The sequence below is a fragment of the Aquarana catesbeiana genome, linkage group LG11 (assembly GCF_042186555.1).
Source record: "Aquarana catesbeiana isolate 2022-GZ linkage group LG11, ASM4218655v1, whole genome shotgun sequence".
NCBI lineage: Eukaryota > Metazoa > Chordata > Amphibia > Anura > Ranidae > Aquarana > Aquarana catesbeiana.
This window is the reverse complement of record NC_133334.1, coordinates 206,735,860-206,762,424: the sequence shown is the minus strand read 5'-3', so window position 1 is coordinate 206,762,424 and position 26,565 is coordinate 206,735,860. Positions and strand designations below refer to the sequence as shown.

The following is a 26,565-nucleotide window of genomic DNA, read 5'->3' as shown; positions in this document are numbered from 1 at the left end:
CCTGGGAATTACAGACCAGTTAGCCTAACATCAATAGTATGCAAGCTCTTGGAGGGGATAAGGGACTATATACAAGATTTTATGGCATAAGCCATAGGGCAAATACATGGATTGAAAACTCGCTACAAGGGTGAGTTTGAAGGGTGGTGATAAATGGGGAGTACTCAGAATGGTCAGAGGTGGGTAGTAGGGTCCCCCAGGGTTCTGTGCTGAGACCAATCCTATTTATTTTGTTCATAAATGACCTGGAGGATGGGGTAAAAAGTTCAATCTCTGTATTTGCGGACGATACTAAGCTAAGCAGGGCAATAACTTCTCCACAGAATGTGGAAACCTTGCAAAAAGATCTGAACAAATTAATGGGGTGGGCAACTACATGGCACATGAGGTTTAATGTAGAAAAATGTAAAATAATACATTTGGGTGTCAAAAATATGAATGCAATCTATACACTGGGGGGAGAACCTCTGGGGGAATCTAGGATGGAAAAGGACCTGGGGGTCCTAGTAGATGATAGGCTCAGCAATGGCATGCAATGCCAAGCTGCTGCTAACAAAGCAAACAGTATATTGGCATACATTAAAAGGGGATCAACTCCAGAGATAAAACAATAATTCTCCCGCACTACAAGACTCTGGTTCAGCCGCACCTAGAGTGTGCTGTCCAGTCCTGGGCACCAGTCCTCAGGAAGGATGTACTGGAAATGGAACGAGTACAAAGAAGGGCAACTAAGCTAATAAAGGGTCTAGAGGATATTAGTTATGAGGAAAGGTTGCGAGCACTAAAATCATTTTCTCTGGAGAAGGGAGGCTGGAGAGGGGATATGATTTCAATTTATAAATACTGGTGACCCCACAATAGGGATAAAACTTTTTTGCGGAAGGGAGTTTAACAAGACACATGGCTACTCATTAAAATTAGAAAAAAAGAGGTTTAACCTTAACCACTTGCCTACCATGCACTTACACCCCCTTCCTGCCCAAGCCTTTTTTTTTAGCTTTCAGCGCTGTTGCACTTTGAATGACAATTGCGCGGTCGTGCTACACTGTACCCAAACAAATTTTTTATCATTTTCTTCACACAAATAGAGCTTTCTTTTGGTGGTATTTAATCACTGCTGGGTTTTTTATTTTTTACAAAAAAAATATACCAAAAATTAAAAAAAAAAAAAAAAAATGTTTTTACTTTTTTTCTTTCAGTAAATTTTGTAACGAAGTAATTTTTCGCATTCACTGATATGCGCTGATGAGTTGGCACTGATGGGCACTGATAGGCTGAACTGGTGGGCATTGATGAGGTGGCACTTATGGGCATTGATAAGGCGGCACTGATGAGGAGGCACTAATATACCGCACTTATGGACACTGATAGGTGGCACTGATATGCGGCACTGATGAGCTCTGATAGGTGGCACTGATGGGCACTAATAGGCGGCACTGGTGTGCAATGATAGGCATTGATAGGTAGCACTGATGGGCATTACTGATGGGCATTGACAGCAGTGATGGGCATTGATGGGCAGCACTGATAGGTGGCACTGATTGCCAGCACTGACTGGCATCGCTAATGGGCACTGATTGGTGGCACTTCTGGGCACTGATTGCTGCCACTGATAGCTGGCATTGGTGGGCAATGGTGGGCACTGATTGGTGACACTGTATTGCACTATTGTAATCAGGGCACTGATGATCAGTGCCCTGATTACAGTCCTACATGTCCCCCTGTGAAGAGATGCCACTGATCAGCTCTCCTCACCTCACACACTGTCAGTGTGAGGCGAGGAGAGCCGATTACTGGCACTTCCCTGTTTACATGTGACTGGCTGTGATTGAACACAGCCGATCACATGGTTAAAGAGCCACGGACGTGGATCATTACAGAGATTGGGGTCACGGCGTGTCCTAGCAACACGGCGCAGCTGCGATCACTGCGTGCCCCCGCTGGCACGCGAGAGCAGCCGTTCTGGGACGCCATCATATGACGTCCAGGAACGAGAGCCGCCCTCACCCCGCCGTCATTTGACGGTGGGCGGGCAGCAAGCAGTTAAACTACATAGAAGTTTCTTTACTGTAAGAGTGGCAAGGATGTGAAATTCCCTTCCACAGGCGGTGGTCTCAGCGGGGAGCATCGATAGTTTCAAAAAACTATTAGATAAGCACCTGAACGATCGCAACATACAGGGATATACAATGTAATACTGACATATAATCACACACATAGGTTGAACTTGATGGACTTGTGTCTTTTTTCAACCTCACCTACTATGTAACTATATAACCATAATGAATTGCCTTTACCGTGCTCATAGAGCTTGAATTTGTCTAGAACGCTCTGAAAGAGCAGCTTGCATACTATCACAGCTAATTGTTGTTGAATGTTTATGACACTTCATTTATTGCTTGCACCTGTGGGTTGAGGAACAGAAGGGAGTGGTCTGACATATCTAAAAGCCATTCCTCTGCCCTTCTGTTGCCTGTTCACATAGGCCACATAAGTACATGTATGAATAAGGGCCGTCTATGTTCAGTTGTTCTTTATAATTGTTCATTTGACATTTTCCCTTGTTATTTCACCATTGGTGATATTCTACCTGAAGTATTATTATAGAGTGTAAGTTTATACTGTTCATTTTCAATTATCTTTATCATATCAATAAACAAAGGTGTCCTTTTATGAAACTGAACAGCAGTGATCCCAAGGATCACCACTGATCACAGTTCATTAACGGTTTATGAAACAGAGACGATCAGTTCTCCCCCAATGATCTCAGCACACTGAGAAGCTGTCATTGACGGACACAGAAATGGCCAGTTTATGAATCTGCGATCTCAGCACTTCACTGGCGATCTGATTCAGAAATCACCCTCCCTGATTCACCAGCTTAGGAGGTGGAGAATTGGGAAGTGAAAAGAGAATCCCGGGGGAAGGAGGAAGATTTTTAACTTCTTCCTTCCTCGTTCAGACCCCCCCAGGACAGTAACCATGTCCCCCTGCCATGTCTATGTATGTGTGTGTGTGTATATATATATTATATATATATACACACATACACATATATATATATATATATATATATATATATATATATATATATATACATATACATATATACACACACACACACAGTGGGGACGGAAAATATTCAGACCCCCTTAAATTTTTCACTGTGTTATATTGCAGCCATTTGCTAAAATCATTTAACAAGTTACCAACTAGCCCATAGCCAAATGATGGCTGCAGGGAGGTTGGATAACTCTGGGAGCACATACTATGACGTGATCCCAGAATCCTGCTCTCGCGTGCCCCCTGGGGCGTGCACCCGAGAACATCCGTGATCGCGGCCGTCAAATGGCGGAGCGATCACATGTAAACAAACCGGCGTCATGTCATGACGCCTATTCCCCTCTCCCCTCTCTGTACTGATCGGTACAGAGGGGGAGGGATCGGATGGCAGCAGCGCTGTGGGCTGTATGTGTAGTGCCCACAGCGCTGCTCAGTGACATGTGCAGTCACAGCCATCCATCCATCCATGCTCAGCGATCCCCCCCATGCTCAGCAATACCCAGGACTACTCTGCAGTGCCCAGGACTACTCTGCAATGCCCTGCAATACCCAGCCATACCCTGCAATACTCGGTGATACCCAGCCATACTCGTCCGTACTCGGCCTCTGTATGTGGCCAGGCTGTGGAAGTCTCACACATGTGATATCACCGTACTTAGGAGGAGTAGGGGAATCTATTTTGGGGTGTCATTTTTGGTATGTACATGCTAGGTGTTAGAAATATTGGATAAATGGACAACTTTGTGTTAAAAAAAAAAAAAAAAAAAAAAAAAATGCGTTTTAACCACTTCCCGTCCGTCATACGACGTCCTTGACTTGTGCGGGGATATCTGAATGATGGGTGTAGCTACAGGCATCATTCAGATATCAGCTTTTTCAGCCGGCGATTCCCTACACCACAAGAATGATCATAGCGGCTGTTCCGCTGCTTGATCGTTCTTACGGGAGGCGAGAGGGGATCCCCCCCTTCCCGCCGCCCTCAGGTGCTTCTACCGACTCACCGCTACGATCGAAGGCAGGATCTTTTTTTTTTTTTTATTTCAGACTTCCAAGCCTAGAGGTGAGATGTAGGGTCTTATTGACCCCATATCTCACTGTAAAGAGGACCTGTCATGCCATATTCCTATTACAAGGGATGTTTATATTCCTTGTAATAGGAATAAAAGTAATCAAAAAATGTATTTTTTGGAAAAAAAGTGTAAAAAAAAAAAAAATTCTCCCATGTGCTCGCATGCAGAAGCGAATGCATACGCAAGTCCCGCCCACATATGAAAATGGTGTTCAAACCACACATGTGAGGTATCGCTGCAATCGGTAGAGCGAGGGCAATAATTTTGGCCCTAGACCTCCTCTATAACTCAAAACATGTAACCAGTAAAAATTTTTAAAGCGTCGCCTATGGGGATTTTTAAGTAGCGAAGTTTGGCGCCATTCCACGAGTGTGTGCAATTTTGAAGGGCAACATGTTAGGTATCTATTTACTCGGCATAACCATCTTTTACATTATGTAAAAACATTGGGCTAACTTTACTGTTTTTTGTTTTTTTTTAAAGCACAAAACTTTGTTTTCCAAAAAAAAAACGCGCTCGAAAAGTTGCTGCGCAAATACCGTGCGAGATAAAAAGTTGCAACGACTGCCATTGTATTCTCTAGGGTCTTTGCTAAAAAAACACATTATATATATATATATATATGTGTATGTATATATAATGTTTTGGGGTTCTATGTAATTTTCTAGCAAATAAATGATTTTTACATGTAGGAGAGAAATGTCAGAATTGGCCTGGGTGCTCCAGTACGCCTGAAGGTGCTCCGTGCATGTTGGGCCTCTTTATGTGGCCACGCTGTGTAAAAGTCTCACACATGTGGTATCACCATACTCAGGAGTAATAGCAGAATGTGATTTGGGGTGTAATTTGTGGTATGCATATGCTGTGTGTGAGAAATAACCTGCTAATATGACAATTTTGTGAAAAAAAAAAAAAAATAATAATAATCTTGATTTTGCAAAGAATTGTGGGAAAAAAATGACAACTTCAAAAAAACTCATCATGCATCTTTCTAAATACCTTGGAATGTCTTCTTTCCAAAAAGGGGTCATTTTGGGGGGTATTTGTACTTTTCTGCCATGTTAGGGTCTCAAGAAATGAGATAGGCCGTCTGTACTTCAGGTGTGATCAATTTTCAGATATTGGCACCATAGCTTTTGGACGCTATAACTTTCACAAAGATAAAATAATATCCACCGATTTGGGTTATTTTTACCAAAGATATGTAGCGGTATAAATTTTGCCCAAAATATATGAAGAAAAAATTACTAATTTGCAAAATTAAACAAAGAAAAATGCATTTTTTACAGACTTTTCTGTCTTTTTTCTTTTATAGCGCAAAAAATAAAGAACCCAGCAGTGATTAAATACCACCAAAAGAAAGCTCTATTTGTTTGAAAAAAAGGACAAAAATGTCATTTGGGTACAGTGTTGCATGACTGAATAATTGTCATTCAAAATGTGAGAGCACCGAAAGCTGAAAATTGGTCTGGTTATTAAGGGGGTTTAAGTGCCCAGTGGTCAAGTGGTTAAGTTCATTTTTTTTCCTCATTAATGTACACACAGCACCCCATATTGACAGAAAAACACAGAATTGTTGACATTTTTGCAGACGTATTAAAAAAGAAAAAACTGAAATATCACATGGTCCTAAGTATTCAGACCCTTTGCTGTGACACTCATATTTAACTCATGTGCTGTCCATTTCTTCTGATCATCCTTGAGATGGTTCTACACCTTCATTTGAGTCCAGCTGTGTTTAATTATACTGATTAGACTTGATTAGGAAAGCCACACACCTGTCAATATAAGACCATACAGCTTACAGTGCATGTCAGAGAAAATGAGAATCATGAGGTCAAAAGGAACTGCCTGAAGAGCTCAGAGACAGAATTGTCGCAAGGCACAGATCTGGCCAAAAAATTTCTGCTGAACTTAAGGTTCCAAAGAATCCTTAAATGGAAGATGTTTGGGATGACCAGAACCCTACCTAGAGCTGGCTGTCTGGCCAAACTGAGCTATTGGGGGAGAAGAGACTTGGTGAGAGAGGTAAAGAAGAACCCAAAGATCACTGTGGCTGAGCTCCAGAAATGCAGTCGGTAGATGGGAGAAAGTTGCAGAAAGTCAACCATCACTGCAGCCCTCCACCAGTCGGGGCTTTATGGCAGAGTGGCCCGACGGAAGCCTCTCCTCAGTGCAAGACACATGAAAGCCCGCATGGAGTTTGCTAAAAAAGAAAAAAAAAACCTTAAGGACTCCAATATGGTGAGAAATAAGATTCTCTGGTCTAATGGGACCAAGTTAGAACTTTTTGGCCTTAATTCTAAGCGGTATGTGTGGAGAAAACCAGGCACTGCTCATCACCTGTCCAATACAGTTCCAACAGTGAAGCATGGTGGTGGCAGCATCATGCTGTGGGCGTGTTTTTCAGCTGCAGGGGCAGGACGACTGGTTGCAATCGAGGGAAAGATGAATGCGGCCAAGTACAGGGATATCCTGGACGAAAACCTTCTCCAGAGTGCTCAGGACCTCAGACTGGGCTAAAGATTTACCTTCCAACAAGACAAGGACCCTAAGCACACAGCTAAAATAATGAAGGAGTGGCTTCACAACAACTCCGTGACTGTTCTTGAATGGCCCAGCCAGAGCCCTGACTTAAACCCAATTGAGCATCTCTGGGGAGACCTAAAAATGGCTGTCCACCAACGTTTACCATCCAACCCGACAGAACTGGAGAGGATCTGCAAGGAGGAATGGCAGAGGATCCCCAAATCCAGGTGTGAAAAACTTGTTGCATCTTTCCCAAAAAGACTCATGGCTGTATTAGATCAAAAGGGTGCTTCTACTAAATACTGAGCAAAGGGTCTGAATACTTAGGACCATGTGATATTTCAGTTCTTCTTTTTTAATAAATCTGCAAAAATGTCAACAATTCTGTGTTTTTCTATCAATATGGGGTGCTGTGTGTACATTCATGAGGAAAAAAAATTAACTTAAATGATTTTAGCAAATGGGTGCAACATAACAAAGAGCGAAAAATTTAAGGGGGTCTGAATACTTTCCTTCCCCACTGTGTGTGTATATATATTTGTAAATATTTTATTATATCTTTTCATGTGACAACACTGTACACCCCTAAGTGAAAATATCCAAATTGGGCCCAATTAGCCATTTTCTCTCTTCAGTGTCATGTGACTTGTTACTGTTACAAGGTCTCAGGTGTGAATGGGGAGCAGGTGTGCTAACCTCCCTGGCGGTTTTCCCGAGTGTGGCTCGGGGTTAAATTTCAGTACCATTAGCAGTAACCCCGAGCCACACTCTGGATTGCATTGCAGGATCCTGGTGCGGTATACTTACCTTGTCCCCAGGCCGATACCTCTGCGTTCCGGGCTCCGTTCTCTGCGAGCGTTGCGACGCATTGGGGGTGGAGCCCAGCGGCAAATTAAAAAAATTGAAAAATCATAATACATACAGTACACTGTAATATTACAGATTACATTACTGTATGAAATTATTTCACATCCCTTTTGTCCCTAGTGCCCTGCATGCAGTTTTATATGATATATACTGTTCTTTCTGCCTGGAAACTGGAGATTGTCCATAGCAACCCAAAAGTGTCCCTTTACGTCAAAAGTGGTTTTAGACCAGCTAGAAAACAGCGATAGTAAATTAGAACACTTGCAAAATTGAGCAATAGTGAATCGTGGGGAAATTAATTTTATTTTTATTATATTATTCTTTTTTATAATTTATATTTATTATATTATAATTTATGATTTTGTGTTTCAAACTGTATCATACCCGGGGTGTCTACTAGACTCTTGTTTGGACAGATTTAAGTGTATTATTGCTAAGAATTACAGGCCTACAATATAAAACGCCAAATTTTTATGCAAAATAATTGTACCGCTTTGAGACGCAAACATCTGACATAATCATACCGCCAGAGAGGTTAAATTTGGTGTTATCGCTCTCACTCTCTCATACTGGTCACTAGAAGTTCAACATGGCACCACCTCATGGCAAAGAACTCTCTGAGGATCTGAAAAAAAGAATTGTTGCTCTACATAAAAGATGGCCTAGGCTATAAGAAAATTGCCAAGACCCTGAAAGTGAGTTGCAGCACGGTGGCCAAGACCATACAGCGGTTTAACAGGACAGGTTCCACTCAGAACAGGCCTTGCCATGGTCGACCAAAGTTAAGTGAACATGCTCAGCGTCATATCTAAAGGTTGTCTTTGGGAAATAGACTTATGAGTCCTGCCAGCATTTCTGCAGAGTTTGAAGGGGTGGGGGTCAGAGTTTGAAGGGGTCAGAGTTTGAAGGGGTGGAGGAGCACAAGGTCTCCAATATCCACCAGCTCCGTGATGTCATCATGGAGGAGTGGAAGAGGACTCCAGTGGCAACCTGTGAAGCTCTGGTGAACTCCATGCCCAAGAAGGTTAAGGCAGTGCTGGAAAATATTGGTGGCCACACAAAATATTGACACTTTGGGCCCAATTTGGACATTTTCACTTAGGGGGTGTACTCACTTTTATTGCCAGTGGTTTAGACATTAATGGCTGTGTGTTATTTTGAGGGGACAGCAAATTTACACTATTATACAAGCTGTACACTCACTACTTTACATTGTAGCAAAGTGTCATTTCTTCAGTGTTGTCACATGAAAAGATATAATAAAATATTTACAAAAACGTGAGGAGTGTACTCACTTTTGTGAGATACTAATATATATATATATATATATATATATATATATATATATATATATATATATATATATATAATTTATCACTGCTTAATAAAAATGGACATCTGTGTTTCAGTGAATTTCTGGTACTGTAATCTTGCTATGTCTCACAAGATTCCAGTATCCACTGATCGAAGCATTTGTAGATCACTTCACTCCTCCAAAGGAGAAGCGATCTACACTGCTTCATAAACTGGCATCCAGAGGAGAACGATCTCCTCTGTAAATGCTGGAAAATAGAGCGGTGAAAATTTTTCACTTAAACTTTTTACATTAAAAAAACCCCAAAAAACCCAGGGTGTCAGAGGTGGTAGAGGACTTGCAGGGTTCGGTGCTACCAGTGGGGTACTGATTCTACCAGCGGCCCTTATGGGGGGTAGCGCTACATGGGTATTTTAGAAAACACAGTATACCAGGATATGGAAAAATGATTTTTGACATGAACATGAACACATACCCACACAGATTGAACTGGATGGACTCATGTCTTTATTTAACCTTACCAAATATGTTGAAACCCTCCTTAAAGTGAACCCGAATGCAAAAAACAAAACAAAGAACAAATCTACCTTTTGCCCAGAATTTCTCTTGGAAAAAAACAAACAAAAAAAAAAAAAAACACTACACTTCCTGTACCTGCAGTGTGAAGTCATCTGGGGCACCATCAGACTACTGCAGAAGCATTTAAAATCCTTTAGTACAGAGATCTTCCTGCCCCTGCTTTAGTCATTCTGTGCTTCCACCACCTCCCCTCCTGCTTCTTGAGTTTTCTCCCACCAGTCACCGGAGAGGAAGCCCTGACATGAGGAGGCACAGCCCTGCCACTAGTAAGCTGGTAATCTCCACAAGAGAGAGCAAAACATGGCATAATTCTTTAGTATTGGGAAGCAATCCAATGTAGGGACTCGATTTGCCATATCGGCGTCTAGTCCTTTGTCGTTTACTCGCCTTTTTTGGGCACAGTTTAGGTCATAATATATAAAAAATAAATTGGATTGTCACATACACATCTTTACAGAGGCAATAAAATATGCAATTCATGCATTGCTTGTTGTATTACACCCCTGCAACACAATACTGTTTACATGCTAATAACATACGTCATTAGAACAAAGCATAATCATACAGTAAACTACTTACATGTCCTTAATGGTCTTACTTATGCAGAAAACAAAGCCGAAAGATGCCTGTAATGTGATGGACTACGAGTTTAAGCTTAGACATGGGGAGAATGCAGAATGTCTGCTTTTACTTGTTTCATACAAATGAAAAAATAAAATGAATTCTAAATGTGTAACAAATAACAGCTTCAAGCATTTGTGTCATGTTAAACCTGTTTTGTGTATAAAAGGGCAGAGAAAATCCTGTGCACTTATTATGGCAATCTGATCAGTTCAATCTTTTAGGAGTAGGAGTAGTTCACAAATGTCATCAGATGAATCTGTGGCCAGTAGAGCTATACTTTTTATTTGAAAGATAGTGTTAAAAAGTTATTGTTACTTTAAATTATTGCTAGTTCTTGTCCTAATCATTGCTTGTGAATAGAGATGGGCTTGCGTTCGACTTGAACATCGGGTGTTCGTTTGTACGTTGAACAAACAAATGGGGGGCTCTTGGTGGGTTCACCCGCCGCCGAGCACCCCATAATGTACTGCGAGATCGCAGTGCATTTATTGCGGTTGATTGGCCTAAGCATGCACCTGACATGTATGCTTTAGCCAATCACAGTGCAATGTACTGTGAGAGCCATGATTGATCAAAGGCAGGGTACCTTTGGCCAATCATGGCTCAGGGGCTAAGCCCACGCCCCACACTATATAAGGTTGTTTCCAATGGCAGCCGTGTGTAGTGTCTGCGTATTAGTGGAGAGAGATTAGGCAGGCAGTTAGTGGATTATGCGTGCAGTCAGTATAGTGTATATAACACAATGTAGTGCAGAGTATAAAATACAGTGTAGTGCAGTGTGGATAACACAGTACTGTGCTGCTACTGAAGTGTTGGTCTGTACAACAATTCTGTGTCACTCACCACTGATCCCTTTTTTTTTTCCATAAATAATATTTTTTTTCTGCAGTATCAGCTTCTGTTGCTGCACTATTAGTACTTTTTTTTTTTTGGCACAGCAGCATTAAGAATATTTAGGACATAATTGCTACACCCCCCCCCCCCCCCCCCACGTCACCACTGTTTTTGTTTTCTTTTGGCCTTTCTTAATTTTTGCTTACTTTTATTTTAGTATTTTTTTTTTTTGCATATATATATATATATATATATATATATATATATATATATATATATATATATATATATATATTATAAAACGGTTTATTTATAGTGCACCAAGCACAAAAGTATTGCACCCAAGCACCATATTTCCATCCCACACTCACAAAAATGTTATGTTATAAAAATCCCCCCAAAAAATCCTCATCATGTCCGAAAGGCCAACAAAGAGAGGCAGATGCTCACAGGCCACTAAAAGAGGGCAAGCAGTGTCTACAGGGAAAAGTGGTGGTCACAGACATGGTGCATCCTCTGCAGGTGAGGTATAGGGATAAGCTTCGTGTTCGGTCGTTTGCCGAATTACGAAAGTTATGGGCCGTTCGCACCAAATTCGAGTGGCGCGTCATGGCCCATAATTCACTGCGGCATCTCAGTGCATTGCTGGCTGATGATTGGCCAAGCATGCACTATGACCCGCATGCTTGGCCAATCACAGCGCAGTGTGTACAGAGAGCCGTAACTGGCCAAAGCCAGGGAGGCTTTGGCCAATTATGGCTCAGGGGGTTTAGTACACGCCCCACACTATATAAGGCCGCCTGCACGCCGGCCCTGTGTAGTGTGTTGCGGTGGAGAGAGATAGATAGACAGAGAGACAGTGTCATTTGATTTAAGTTAGATAGAGTAGGCAGGTCAAGTCAGTTAGCTGCACTTGCAGTGTATTGTGTGTATATATGCATCCCAGGTGTTGTGTATATATACACACACACACACACACACACACATATACACACACACACACACACAGTATTCAGTTTAGCTAGATCCTGTTCTTCTCTTCCCAATATACTGACAGGCAGGCGTTTTTACAGTATTTCCTGTTACTGTACCGTGTACCCTGCACAGTTGCACCTACAGTATAACTACCTGAAGCCAGGTGCTTGTGTAGGCTTTTGACGTATTTCCAGTTACTGTACTGTGTACCCTGCACAGTTGCACCTACAGTATAGCTACCTGAAGACAAGTGCAGGTGTTCTCATACTAATACTACAGGCAGGCAGTTGATTCTGCTAGCTGCAGTATAAATCGGTATATATATATATATTACATATACACATACACACACACACACACACACATATACATATACACACATACACACACATCCCAGTTTTGTGCAGCTACATCTCACTGCAGGCCAATAGTATGTCTGGAAGGCCAACAAGGAGAGGCAGACAGTCACAAGCCAATAAAAGAGGGCAAGCAGGCTCTGTGTCTAGTGGCAACAGTGCTGGTCGTGGACACGGTGCATCCTCATTAGCACGTGTCCGTGGGACACGCTTGGCCTTTTTTTCGGCAGCTGGCCGTGTTGAGCCGCAACATGCGGAAGACTTGGTCGAGTGGATGACCAAGCCGTCCTCATCCTCCTCATCCTCTCTCACCCAGGCTCAGGGTACTTTGTCTGGCAAAACAGCTGCCAACACGGCCTCTTCCCTCGGCTCAATGGCATCAGTGACTCCTTCCCTAGCCCCACCACGTCCTCCTGAGGAGTCCCCCGAACTGTTTGACCAGTGTTGGGCACATGCTCCAGGAGGATGCCCAGCGTTTTGAAGGCTCCGATGATGGTACTCAGCTAGAGGAAGGCAACAACGTGGGCCCAAACAGAGGGGGTGCCCAAGAAGGACAGCAATCTGGCAGTCATGTTCCCCCTGCTGCAGTATACTGCCAGGTTTGCTCCAGTGATGAGGAGGGAGGCTATGATGAGGTCACTGACTCCACATGGGTGCCTGATAGGAGAGAGGAGGAGGAGGAGGAGGAGGAGGCACATCACCAACGAGGCAGGATGCCCTCCAGGGGCCAGCCTAAGGGCAGCACACTGACTGCATCACACCGCAGAGCTCCGCACGTGCAGGGCGCTGCTGTCTCTGCACGTTATTCCAAAAGTTCATTGGTGTGGGCCTTTTTTGAGACAAGTGCATCAGATCCCACCACTGCAACATGTGTCTCAAGCGTATCTTGAGTGGCCAAAACAAATCCCGCTTGGGCACCACATGCTTGACCAGACATATGTTGACCTGCTATGCAGTTCGTTGGCAAGCATACCTAAAAGACCCACACCAAAGAACAAAGGACCTCTCCTTGCTCCTCACCAGCTGGGATCTTCAACCCCACTATACCTTCAGTCCTCTCTGAGACCTGCACTGAGAGGAATGAAAGTGTAGAATTAGGTGCGTCACAGCCAAGTACTTGGGGGCAATCTGCTATCGGTACACCAACGTCAGATTGTACCAGGCAAATTTCCCTGCCCCAGCTGTTGCACCGCCAAAAGAAGTTTGCTCCCAGCCATCCACATGCCCAGCGGTTGAATGCTAGCTTGGCAAAATTGCTAGCACTTCAACTGCTACCTTTTCAGTTGGTAGATTCTGTCCCCTTCCGTGAGTTTGTGGAATGTGCGGCTCCTCAGTGGCAGGTTCCCAAACGCCACTTTTTCTCACGGAAGGCGATTCCGGCTCTCTACCGGCATGTGGAAGGCAATGTCTTGGCCTCATTGGACAGGGCAGTCAGCGGTAAGGTGCATATTACCGCTGACTCATGGTCCAGCAGGCATGGACAGGGACATTGCCCAAGTTTCACGGCGCATTGGGTGACTGTGCTGGCAGCTGGGAAGGATGCAGGACAAAGTGCAGTAGTGTTGGAGGTTGTTCCGCCACCATGCCTCCAAAATGACACTACTGGTGATTCTGACACACCTCTCTCCTGTCCCCCCTTCCTCCTCTTCTTCCTTCATGGCCTCTTCCTGTGCTTTGTCCTCGGAACCAGCAGTGCTCCGTAGGCGTTCAAGGGGCTACGCAAGTATGCAGGCCAAAAGATGCCATGCGGTGCTTGAGCTGGTGTGCTTGGGGGACAGGAGCCACACTGGGGCAGAGATTCTGTCAGTTCTGCAGGGGCAGGTTCAGAGATGGTTGATGCCATGCCAACTTAAGCCAGGAATGGTGGTTTGCAACAATGGCACCAACCTCCTCTCTGCCCTCCGACAGGGACAACCGACCCATGTGCCCTGTTTGGCTCATGTCCTTAACTTGGTGGTGCAGCGGTTCTTGGGCAGGTACCCGGGCTTACAGGATGTCCTGAGGCAGGCCAGGAAAGTCTGTGTGCATTTCTGCCGGTCATATAATGCCAGTGCTCGGCAGGCAGACCTCCAAAAGGAATTTAACCTGTGCGACTATGGCACCAGGACAGGGTAAGGGGAGCTTGTATTTTTTTTCCCACACCAGTGGGCCATGATCAGGGATGCATGCACTGTCCGGTCACCATTTGAGGAGGCCACGAAGATGGTGAGAAGTGACAGTGCATGCATCAGTGACACTGTCCCCCTTGTCCACCTGTTGGAGCACACGCTGCATGGAATAATGGACAGGGCACTTGAGGCAGAACAGAGGCAGGAAGAGGAGGACTTCCTTAGCTCTCAAGACCCCCTTTATCCAGTGTTCCTGCGTGCCCGCCGATCACACAGGAAGAGGACGAGGAGCAGGATTGTGTCAGCATGGAGGTGGAGCCTGGCACTCAGCATCAGCAGCAGTCTTTAAGGGATCATTTACAGTCCCAATAAACCCATGGACTTGTACATGGCTGGGAGGAGGTGGCTGCGGATTCAGGTCATCCTTGGTGACCCAAAGGACTCCGGACCGAATGCCTCAGCAAACCTACGCTGCATGGCCTCCCTGATCCTGCAAAGCCTGCGGAAGGATCCTCATATTCGTGGTATCATGGAGAGGGATCAATACTGGCTGGCAACCCTCCTTGATCCACGTTACAAGAGTAAGGTTGCAGACCTTATCTTGCCGTCGCAGAGGATGAAACATCTTCGGGAGGCCTTGCAGAAACGTCTGTGCAACGCGTTCCCATAGACTGGGAGGTTACAAACTCCTGTTCCTGGACAACGTGTTGCCGAGGCTTTGTTCAGTCAGTCAAAGGAGGAGCGGTGGAGAAGGTGGCCGTCTGACCGATGCGTTCAGACAATTTTTTGGCAGCAGCCCCAAGGTATGATCGGTTCCAGCAACCATCGCCAGCGTCTGTTTTACATGGTGCAGGAATACCGAGGGGCAAGATCTGACTTGGGCACCTTTCCCACCGAAACTCCTCTTGGTTACTGGGTCTTGAGGATGGATCACTGGCCAGAGCTTGAACAGTAAGCAATTGAGCTACTGGTCTGTTCTGCATCCAGCGTTCTTTCGGAACGCACATTCAGTGCTGATGGAGGCTTTGCAACCGATCACAGGGTGCGCCTGTCCACCGATTTGGTCGATTGACTGACCTTCATAAAAATGAATCAGTCTTGGATCACCACCAGATACCAAGCACCTGATACTGATGTAACCGAATACTTTTTTTTTAAAATGTCAGATCCCTTCAAGACTGCCTATGCTGATGCGGAGTGACTATCCTCTTCCTCCTCAATGATCATGCTGATAGCTTGTAAGAATATTTTTGTTTTTGGGCGCCGCCACCAGTGGCTAAGGGGCTTGTAATTACAATTTTTGTTGCAATTCTTTACAGCAGGGCTCGTTCCTGTGCTCCAACTAGAGTATCTGTGAGGGGTTGCAGTGTTGTGGCACCAGTGCCTAAGGCCTAATTTTTCTGTCCCTGTTTAACAGGGGCATGTAATTACAATTCTTGATCTAATATTTCACAGCAGGGCATGTTCCAGCACCCACCAAGAGTAACTGAGGACTTACAGTGTTGTGGCACCAGCACCATCACCAAAGGCCCAATTTTTCTGCCCCCGTTCAACAGGTACATGTAATTACAATTCTTGATCTAATATTTCACAGCAGGGCCCTGTGAGGGCTTACAGTGTTGTGGCAACAGCAACACCTAAGGCAACAATTTCTGCAGAGTATATAGGGCAAGCCTCTACTTTCAAACATCCAACTTACAAACCACTCCTACTTGCAAATGGAAGGAGAGAACAGGAAGTGAGATGAAATCTACCCCTAGGAAGGGAAATTCTCTCCTGTATGAGTTAATATGGGAAAAATGTTTCTCCTTTCCACTGATGCTTTATCACCAATCCTTGTTTCACTAAAAACCAAAATTTTCTGAAAACATTTGTCATTGGGACAGAAAGTGAGGTGACATCTTCTGAAGAGGAGCACAGACAGCAAAACAAATGTCACAGGGGTGATAACCCTTCCCTATGTTTTCCAAAAAGCTTAAAAATAGATTTTTTGGCTGGAGCTACACTTTAAAAATGTACCAGTTCAAAATTACAAACAGATTCTACTTCCATCCATATTGTCGGGACATTACATTAAAGCCGCAAGCAGCTTTAAATGACTTTTATTCCTTTAAAAATGTCATTTTGTGCAGGGACTGTCCTAAGCACGGGAAACACGCGCCACTTTACAGGCATACTATAGACACCCCCCAGGTACGATATTTAAAGGAATATTTCACTTTTTTTTTTCACTTTAAGCATCATTAAAATCACTGCTCCCGAAAAAAACGGCCATTTTTAAAACTTTTTTTTGCATTGATACATGTCCCCTGGGGCAGGACCCGGGTCCCCAAACCCTTTTTAGGACAATACCATGCAAATTAGCCTTTAAAATTAGCACTTTTGATTTCGAACGGTCGGGTCCCATAGACTTCAATGGGGTTCTAACATTCGTGCAAAGTTTCGGTCCGTTCGCAGGTTCTGGTGCAAACCGAACCGAGGGGTGTTTGGCTCATACATAGTGAGGTATGCTTCTTTTCTCCTGGTGCTGGCCATGTCATTGAGCCACAACATGCAGAAGAGGCCCAATTTTTCTGTACCTGTTTGACAGGTGCATGGAATTTCAATCTCTTTTCCTCATTTTTAACAGCAGGGCTAGTTCCTGCACCCAGCAAGATTACCTGTGAGGGGTTAGTGTTGAGGCACCACTAGGGATAGGCAAACAGTTTGTGCTGAGCATAAGTTTGACCTGAGGAGTAGCAGAATGTATTTTTGAGTGTAATTGGAAGTATGCATATGCTGTGTGTGAGACAAAAATGACAATTTTGTGTAAAAAAAAAAAATAAAACAAATTTCTTCATTTTCCCCAAGAATCGTGGGAAAAAATTACAACTTCAAAAAACTCACCATGCCTCTTAACCACTTCAGCCCCAGAAGGTTTTACCCCCTTCCTGACCAGAGCACTTTTTACAATTTGGCACTACGTCGCTTTAACTGCTAATTGCGCGGTCATGCAATGTTGTACACAAACTAAATTTGTGTCCTTCTCTTCCCACAACTAGAGATTTCTTTTGATGGTATTTGATCACCTCTGCGTTTTTTATCATTTGTGCTATAAATGGAAAAAGACCAAACATTTTGAAAAAAAAGATATTTTCAACTTTTTGTTATAAAAAAAAATTCAATAAACTCAATTTTAGTGATACATTTAGGCCAAAATGTATTCAGCCACATGTCTTTGGTAAAAAAAGTCAATAAGCGTATATTTATTGGTTTGCGCAAAAGTTATAGCGTCTACAAACTAGGGTACATTTTCTGGAATTTACACAGCTTTAAGTTTATGACTGCCTATCTCATTTCTTGAGGTGCTAAAATGGCAGGGCAGTACAACCCCCCCCCCCCAAATGACCCCATTTTGGAAAGTAGACACTCCAAGGAAATTGCTGAGAGGTATGTTGAGCCCATTGAATATTTTATTTTTTTGTCCCAAGTGATTGAATAATGACAAAAAAAAAAAAAAATTACAAAAAGTTGTCACTAAATGATATATTGCTCACACATGCCATGGTTATATGCGGAATTTCACCCCAAAATACATTTTGCTGCTTCTCCTGAGTACGGGGGGATACCACATGTGTGGGACTTCTTGGGAGCCTAGCCCAAAAACCAAGCACCGCCTTCAGGATTTCTAAGGGCGTAAATTTTTGATTTCACTCCTCACTACCCATCACAGTTTTAAAGGCCATAAAATGCTAAGATGGCACAACCCCCCCCCCCCCCCCCAATGACCCCATTTTGGAAAGTAGACACCTCAAGCAATTTGCTGAGAGGCATGGTGAGCATTTTGCAGCTCTCATTTGTTTTTGAAAATGAAGAAAGAAAAGAAAAATGTATTTTTTTTTTCTTTTTTCAAAACTTTGTGACAAAAAGCGAGGATTCTCGGGTTCCCTGTTGGGACAGTAGAGCCAGAGAAAACCATGGAAGACGGTGGGGGGGACGACATTCCCTCCCACTGCTTGTAAAAGCAGTCTAGAGGCTAATTAGCCGCTAGGATTGCTTTTACATGAAAGCCGACCGTTGGCTGAAAAGAATGATACCAATATGGTACCTAAACCTGCAGGCATTATTCTGGTATAACCACTCAAAGTTCAGCAACATACCAATACGTTGCTGGTCCTTGTTGGGCATATATTGTAATCTTTTTTTTCATGTAGCCTGTGGGCTGAAGGAAAAAAAGAGATTAATCGGTGGGTATGCCCACCATTAGAATACCTCCCTTCATCCACCCACTTCTAATGATGGGCATACATGCACCATTTATATATGCCGAAGCATGGGGGCATCCATACCAAAAGTTAGGAGCAAATCGCTCCTCCGCCCCTGCTGCCCCCATGCTTTGGCATATATGCTCTTTTTTTTAACTGTGGTGGTGAAATCACCTCCGACATCGCTGGAGTCACGGCTTTATGTATCGTGGGAGCAAACGCTGTTGCGGTCAAGATAAATAAATCCGCGCTGCAACTGAATGGCGTACCTGCTAAGCAAATGATGGTTAACAATAAAACAAAGTAACATTACAGTGTAACAGTAAGACATACCATACTTGCAAAGCAAATACAAAAAAAAAAAAACATAGTAAAAAATAAAACATTTTTTAATGCAACCTGTGCCTAAAATATATATATATGCCGAAGCATGGGGACATCCACCCGCAAAAGGTAGGAGCAAATCGCTCCTCCCTCCCTGCTGCCCCCATGCTTCGGCATATATGCTGAAGTATGTAACTGTGGTGGTGAAATCACCTCCGACAGCGCTGGAGTCACGGCTTTATGGATCCTGGGAGCAAGCGCTGTTGCTGTCAAGATAAATAAATCCGCGCTGCAGCTGAATGGCGTACCTGAAAACAAAAAAATGGTTAACAATAAAACACAGTAAACCGTAAAGTATAAAAAAATTACATACCTGAAAAGCAAACATGATAAAACATAACAATAAAACATTGCAGAATAGAATACAGTAAAAAAGAGCAGAATAGAGAGAGAATAGAAAGAGACAGAACAATAAAACGACAACTATTTTTTTTTTTTTTTTTTTTTTGTGTATTTTTTTTTTTTTTTTTACAACTAACTTTTGTAACTGTAACCGGTTCCAGGTTTGGGTCGGTTGCGAGACGGCATCTTGGGAGACCCTGTGAAAGTGTGCCTAGTCTGTGCAATGCTGTACCCTATGCTACAACTCAACTAGTGTATGGTAGCGCTCAAAACATTCACCAATGCAAGACCATGATTGTCAGGACAGGAGGGACAATAATAGCGGGTGTCACGCCTATATCCGCGCTTTCTGCAGACACAACATTTTCTTTGGGGGATCGTTGGGTAGGGGTACGCGGGAGGACATAAGGAAAATGCCTCATGCAGCTGGCTTACTGCATTTGGATTGGGAAGGTGAGGTGGAGCAATGTCTGGAAACAGAAGGGCTGACGATCTCTTCCTGGAATTTAAGGAAGGATCCAGTCCGTCCTGAAGCTCTGTATAGCATATGAGCGTTCAGCAAAGCCAATTGAAATAAGTATACAGACACTTTTTTATACCAGCATCTGGCCTTATGGGCAACTAGGTACGGCGCCAACAACTGGTCATTGAGGTCCACTCCTCCCATATTTTGGTTATATTCGTGGACACAGAGGGGTTTCTCCACAACACCAGTCGCCGTAGTAATTTGGACCATCGTGTCTGCATGAAAGGAGGTAAGAACGAAAACATTCTTATTATCCCTCCACTTAATAGCAAGCAAATTATTACACTGCAAGCAGGCTCTCTCCCCCAGCCTAAGACGGGAATCTACAAGCCACTGGGGAAAGCCCCGGTGATTAGGTCGCACGGTGCCACATGCTCCAATCTGATGAGAAAGTGGCATGCTTGTGTAATAATTGTCCACATATAAGTGGTACCCCTTTCCAAATAAGGGTGACACCAAGTCCCACACAATCTTGCCAGCGCTTCCTATGCAGTCAGGGCATTTTGTTGGCTCTACGTGGCCATCTTTTCCCTCGTAAACCATAAAACTGCATGTATAGCCTGTGGCCCTGTCACAGAGCTTATACATCTTGACCCCGTATCTGGCACGCTTGCTGGGAAGGTACTGTTTGAATGACAAGCGGCCAGAAAACTTAATCAGGGATTCATTAACGTAGACAACTTGATGGGGAGTAAACAAGTCTGCAAAACGTTGGTTAAAATGCTTTACGAGGGGCCGAATTTTGTAGAGCCAAATTGTATCCAGGGTCTCCACGAGGACGACAGAGTTCATTGCTGTTGAAGTGCATGAACCGCAAGATCTGCTCGTATCGTGCCCTGGTCATGGAGGCAGAGAACATGGGCATATGGTGAATTGGGTCAGTGGACCAATATGACCGCAACTCACTCTTTTTAGTTATGCCCATGTTGAGGGAAAGGCCCAGAAAGAGCTTAAATTCGGAAACCGAAATTGGTCTCCAATCTCTTGCAAGGGAGGACTGGGGAATAGTGGCGATGTGTTGACCAGTGTACAAATTGCTTTGGTCCACAATAGATCTATAGAGAACTTCGGTGAAAAACAGTGAATCAAAATCAAGTGGCGTAAAATCAACTGTTTCCACCTGAATGCCGGGTTGGCCAGTGAATGGGGGAAGTACGAGTGCTGCAGAAGTGGTGGGTTCCCAATTAGGATTGGCGAATGCAGCAGGAAGGGCACTATGGGCACGACGGGCCTGTGTTAGTCTTCTTGGTGGCAGCGGGACACTACTTGTGCTTGCCACCTCGCCAGCTTGAACTGCACTTATGGGACTCGCCACGTCACCAAGTGTTACTGCAGTGCTGGATGTACGACCAGGGTGTACTAGGCCGCTGGTGCTTGCCAATTCACCAGAAGGAATAGCGGTGCTAGTACTGCTTTGCTCCATACGAGAGCCCTGCGGTTCTTGCACCTCAACAGCAGAAGAAGAAGATTGGGGTCTGGTACGCTTGACCTTGGCAAGGACCACAACTCCATCGTCAGAGCCATCTGTCATGGAGCCGCTGCTGTCTACAGGTTCATATTCTGAGCCTGAATCTGACAGATGAGTGACTTCTTCACTATCTGTCATGCTCAGGAACGTGTAGGCCTCCTCACTAGTGTACCTTTGATTTGCCATTTTGGGCTCTAAATTTAGTGGTACACTAGCAAGACTCCCAGGCAAAAAAGCTCCTGACTATCAAAACGCTACCAAAAAACTGTTAGCGATCGCAGGGATCAGGCCTGACTCTGCGAACGCTGCAGTTATGCATTTAGTGTTCTGTAAGTGACAGTGATTGATCGATACTGCACTTGGGTGGGCTGGGCGGAGGGGCAAAACGCAAGTGCTAGCAGGTATCTGGGCTGATCCAGCTAACACTGCGTTTTTGGGAACCCTAAACTGCTGGGGACGCTAGTATAGATCTGATCAGATATTGATCTGTTCAGACACTATACTACTAAGGGAGGTGTACGCTGCGTGTGTGTTAGTGGTACTGGCACTAACCTGACGCTGCCTGGGGCGACGCAGACCCTATCTGACCCAAAAGCTTAACTTATATCACCACCGGGCGATTAGGGGATTAAATCTTTATAAGGTAATAAATGGCGGGTGCCCTAAAACTATAATAAACTAACCAGCGTCACCCGTAACAGTTATAACTGGTGAAAGGGTTAATTGGGGGCAATCAGGGGGTTAAAACCTTTACTAGGTAGTATATGGGGGTCCCTGACGCTATAAAAAGCTGACGGCGAACCTAAATACTTACCTCCCTAACTAGCGTCACCTGTGACACTAATGCCCCGTACACACGGTCGGACTTTGTTCGGACATTCCGACAACAAAATCCTAGGATTTTTTCTGACGGATGTTGGCTCAAACTTGTCTTGCATACACACGGTCACACAAAGTTGTCGGAAAATCCGATCGTTCTGAACGCGGTGACGTAAAACACGTACGTCGGGACTATAAACGGGGCAGTGGCCAATAGCTTTCATCTCTTTATTTATTCTGAGCATGCGTGGCACTTTGTCTGTCGGATTTGTGTACACACGATCGGAATTTCCGACAACGGATTTTGTTGTCGGAAAATTTTATCTCCTGCTCTCCAACTTTGTGTGTCGGAAAATCCGATTGGAAAATGTCCGATGGAGCCCACACACGGTCGGAATTTCCGACAACACGCTCCGATCGGACATTTTCCATCGGAAAATCCGACCGTGTGTACGGGGCATAATACAGTGATCAGAAAAACGATTGCTTAGCGACACTGGCGACGGGGGGTGATCACGGGGATAAAACTTTATTAGGGGGGTACCCTAGACATAAAAGGGGCCTAACACTAACTGCTCTACCACTTATAACTGTCAAACTGACACCAATGCAGTAATCAGTAAAAAAAAAAAAAAAAAAACTGCGATTGGTGTCACTGTGTCAGGGGGTACAGGGGGGTGATCGGGGGTGAAAAGTGTGCCTGCTTGTTCTACTGTAAGTGTAGTGTTGGTGCAAACTTACTTGGATGTTTTCTCTCCTCGGCGCTGGAACGAAAAGACCGACTCGAGGAGAGATGTCATCATCTCCTCCGCTTCTGTTTACATTACAGAAGCCGAGGAAGCCTGTCATTTGCCAGGAACGATCGTCAGGGGGTGGCCATGAATCGGTGGCCTCCCCCTCACCTCAGATCGCTCCCAATGAGAATCCGACTGCCGCAGGCACTGGGGGGGGTCCGATCGGACCCCCCGCCCGCGGGCAGGCAGGGACGCACAGGTAAACCCTTATGCCTACCCATGCCATTGTGCCGACATACATCGGCGTGCAGCGGTCGGCAACTGGTTAGACACCTTGGGCTGTCTACTTTCCAGAAAGGGGTCATTTGGGGGGTATTTGTACTGTCCTGACATTTGTGTGATCAAATTTTTATGATTTGCACCAGAGCTTGTAGACTCTATAAAACTTTCACACAGCCTAAATAATATCCACTAATATGAGTTATTTTTAACAAAGATATGTAGCAGTAAACGTTTTGGCCCAAATTTATGAACAAAAATTACTTCTAAAATTTTGAAAAGTTTTTTACTTTTAAGAAAAAGAAAGCTCTATTTGTGTAAAAAAGATAAAAATTGTGTTTGGGTACAGTGTTGCATGACTAAGTAATTGTCATTCAAAATATGAGAGCACTGAAAGCTGAAAATTGGTTTGGGCAGGAAGGGGGTAAATGTGCCTTGTATAAGGGGCTCCCTATGACAGAATTAAGAAGAAAAAAAAATTAAAGAAAAAAAAAAAAAAAAAAAAGAAAGGACGTTTTGGCCCTTTGGGTCTGGCATAGCTTTTAAGGGGAACTCCACGCCAATTTAAAAAAATAAATAAAAATGGCATGGGGTCCCCCCCCAAAATCCATACCAGACCCTTATCCGAGCATGCAGCCTGGCAGGCCAGGAAAAGGGGGCAAACGAGCAAGCACCCCCCTGCTGAACCATACTAGGCCGCTTGCCCTCATTGTGGGTGAGGGTGATTTGGGGTGCCCCCAAAAGCACCTTGTCCCCATGTTGATGGGGGCAAGGGCCTCTTCCCGACAACCCTGGGCTGTGGCTGTTGGGGTCTGCTGGCGGGGGTCTTATCAGAATGTGGAAGCCCCCTTTAACAAGGCCCCCAGATCCTGCCCAACCCCCCCACCCCCCAATGTGAATGGGTATATCATATCCCTACTCATTCACCCAAAAAAAAAAAAAAAGGGTCAAAAAGTTACCACAGGAAGCAGTTTTTGACAAGTCCTTATTAAGAAAGGAAAAAAAAAAAAAAAAAAAAAAGTGTCCCTCAATGTTACATAGTTACATGGTAGGTGAGGTTGAAAAAAGACAAGTCCATCAAGTCAACCTATGTGTGTGATATGTCAGTATTACATTGTAAATCCCTGTATGTTGCAGTCGTTCAGGTGCTTATCTAATAGTTTTTGAAACTAAATCGATGCCCCCTGCTGAAACCACCCCCTGTGGAAGGGAGTTCCACACCGTTGCCGCTCTAATGCCTCTAATGCACACGGTCGGACTTTGTTCGGATATTCTGACAACAAAATCCTAGGATTTTTTCCGACGGATGTTGGCTCAAACTTGTTTTGCGTACACACGGTCGCACAAAGTTGTCGGAATTTCCGATCGCCAACAACGCGGTGACGTCAACCACGTACGACGAGACTAGAAAAGGCCAGTTCAGAACCAAGCGCGGCACCCTTTGGGCTCCTTTTGCTAATCTCGTGTTAGTAAAAGTTTGGTGAGAGACGATTCGCGCTTTTTCAGACTCGTGGCTTTCAGATCGTTTTCTGCAGTTTAGTTTGTGCTTGTGGGTTTGTATCTGCTCTTCAGTGCGTGCAGCAAGCTACGCTTGACTTATAGTCATTGTGTTCTTGTTCGTTCGTTACTGTTTTTCAGGTCGTTCTTCACAGGCCTTGCTGTTTTTTAGTGCATTTTGTTACTTCGTTCTGAGCAGCCGACCGTTTTCTAGCCATGTTGCGTATACGTACTCCTCGTAGAGTTTGTGCTGTGCGGGGGCTTGGTGTTGGGGTCCTGACCTTGACACAAGTCCAGTCCATGAACAGGGTGGTTCATGATTTCAGGAACTTTCTCAGGATGACGGACCCCATATTTCACCGTCTGCTGGCTTTGCTGACCCCCTATATCAGCAGGCAGGATACCTGCATGAGGCAAGCCATCACTGCGGAGCAGAGGTTGGTCACTACCCTGCGGTACTTGGCGACCGGGAGAAGCCTGCAGGACCTCAAGTTCTCGACAGGCATCTCCCCCCAGGCTCTGGGTATCATTATCCCAGAGACCTGTTCTGCCATCATCCAGGTCCTGCAGAAGGAGTATATGAAGGTAAGATTTTTAGCCTTTAATATCACATTTTATTGCATTGAATGTTTGATAATATATTGTATTTCTTTCCTCATTCCCTAATTACCATGATTGTAATATGCTGTGAATGTCCCCTTTGTTCTCATGCATGCTGGATTTTTCTGTAATTATTTTTTTAGTCCTTCATACATATTTGCCTTCAATAACCTCCCCAGCATGCTTTCCTGCCCTATATTCACCTCATGTAGTCACTTAATGTATTTTGTCAGCTCCATAGTAGTGCTTTACCCCAAACACCCCCTAAAATGTTTTTAAATGTGATTTGTGCTTTAAATTCAGGCAGGGTGCCAGAAGCATTTTTTTGTGGTGTCCCCAAATCATTTTTAGTAACCCTCCCTCCCCCCCAACTGCTAAGTCAGCTGATCCCAATTCTCTATCTATCCTCAATCATCTATCTGCTGACTTTGCCAAACCCATACACACTATACTAATCTCTTTTGTGGTCAGATGTATGGATGAATTCCCCAAAGCATGTAGTGCAAGGGCCTGCCTGTATACTTACAAATGGTACTGTTTAAAGTTTTTGTATCCTATTATTATCTTGACAGGTAATAGCAGAATGTCCAAATGTCCTCAAATGTGTACTGTGTATTTATATCTTTGTATTATGACACTTCTTACCTGTCCAGTGGGCTGCCAATAGTGTAACTAAGGAGGGGCTGTTCCAAGTAATACCCTGTATTTAGGCATTCATCTCTCAATGAAGTGAAGAGGGTTACCTGTCCAAGATCCCCCCCCCCATAATGTTAGAAATGGCCCATGAGAGGGGGAATATGATAGGTGTACCTTATACTTTGGTGTTGTTAAATTCCCCTTAACAAATGCTATCTGGAGGTTGGCCAAGAATGTTTGTGTCTAATCTGCTTGCCATGTTTATGTGCAAAAATACTAATTTTTTTTTGTTTTCCTCAACAGTTTCCTTCCACGCCACAGTAATGGCAGACTGTGGCCTCCCACTTTGCCCAGCGGTGGGACTTTCCTAACTGCGGAGGGGCAATTGATGGGAAACACGTCCACATCGTCCCACCACCCAACTCGGGGTCATACTATTTCAACTATAAGGGGTTCAATAGTATTGTGATGTTGGCGGTGGTGTCGGCTAATTACGACTTCTTGTATGTGGACGTAGGGAAGAATGGCCGGATGTCCGATGGTGGAGTCATCGCCCAGACGGAGTTCTACAGGCGTCTCCAGAATGGCAGCTTGGACTTGCCACCTCCAGAGGACAATGTGGAAGAACTCCCATTCATCTTCGTTGCGGATGAAGCATTTGGGGGACCATCTTATGCGGCCATTCCCGATGAGGACCCTCACCCCGGAACAGAGGG

At 44.4% G+C, this 26,565-nt stretch overlaps 1 protein-coding gene across 1 annotated transcript in view; it reads right to left on the bottom strand.

The window, feature by feature from the left end:
* Positions 1–10,108, bottom strand: part of LOC141112392 (transmembrane protein 272-like) — a 190,469-nt gene extending 180,361 nt beyond the window's left edge. Inside the window, exon 1 of the mRNA XM_073605195.1 lies at positions 10,003–10,108. Within this exon, the coding sequence (XP_073461296.1) occupies positions 10,003–10,004 (2 nt within the window). The 5' untranslated portion in view covers positions 10,005–10,108. The remainder of the gene's footprint in view (positions 1–10,002) is intronic.
* Between the last annotated feature and the right edge of the window lie 16,457 nt (positions 10,109–26,565).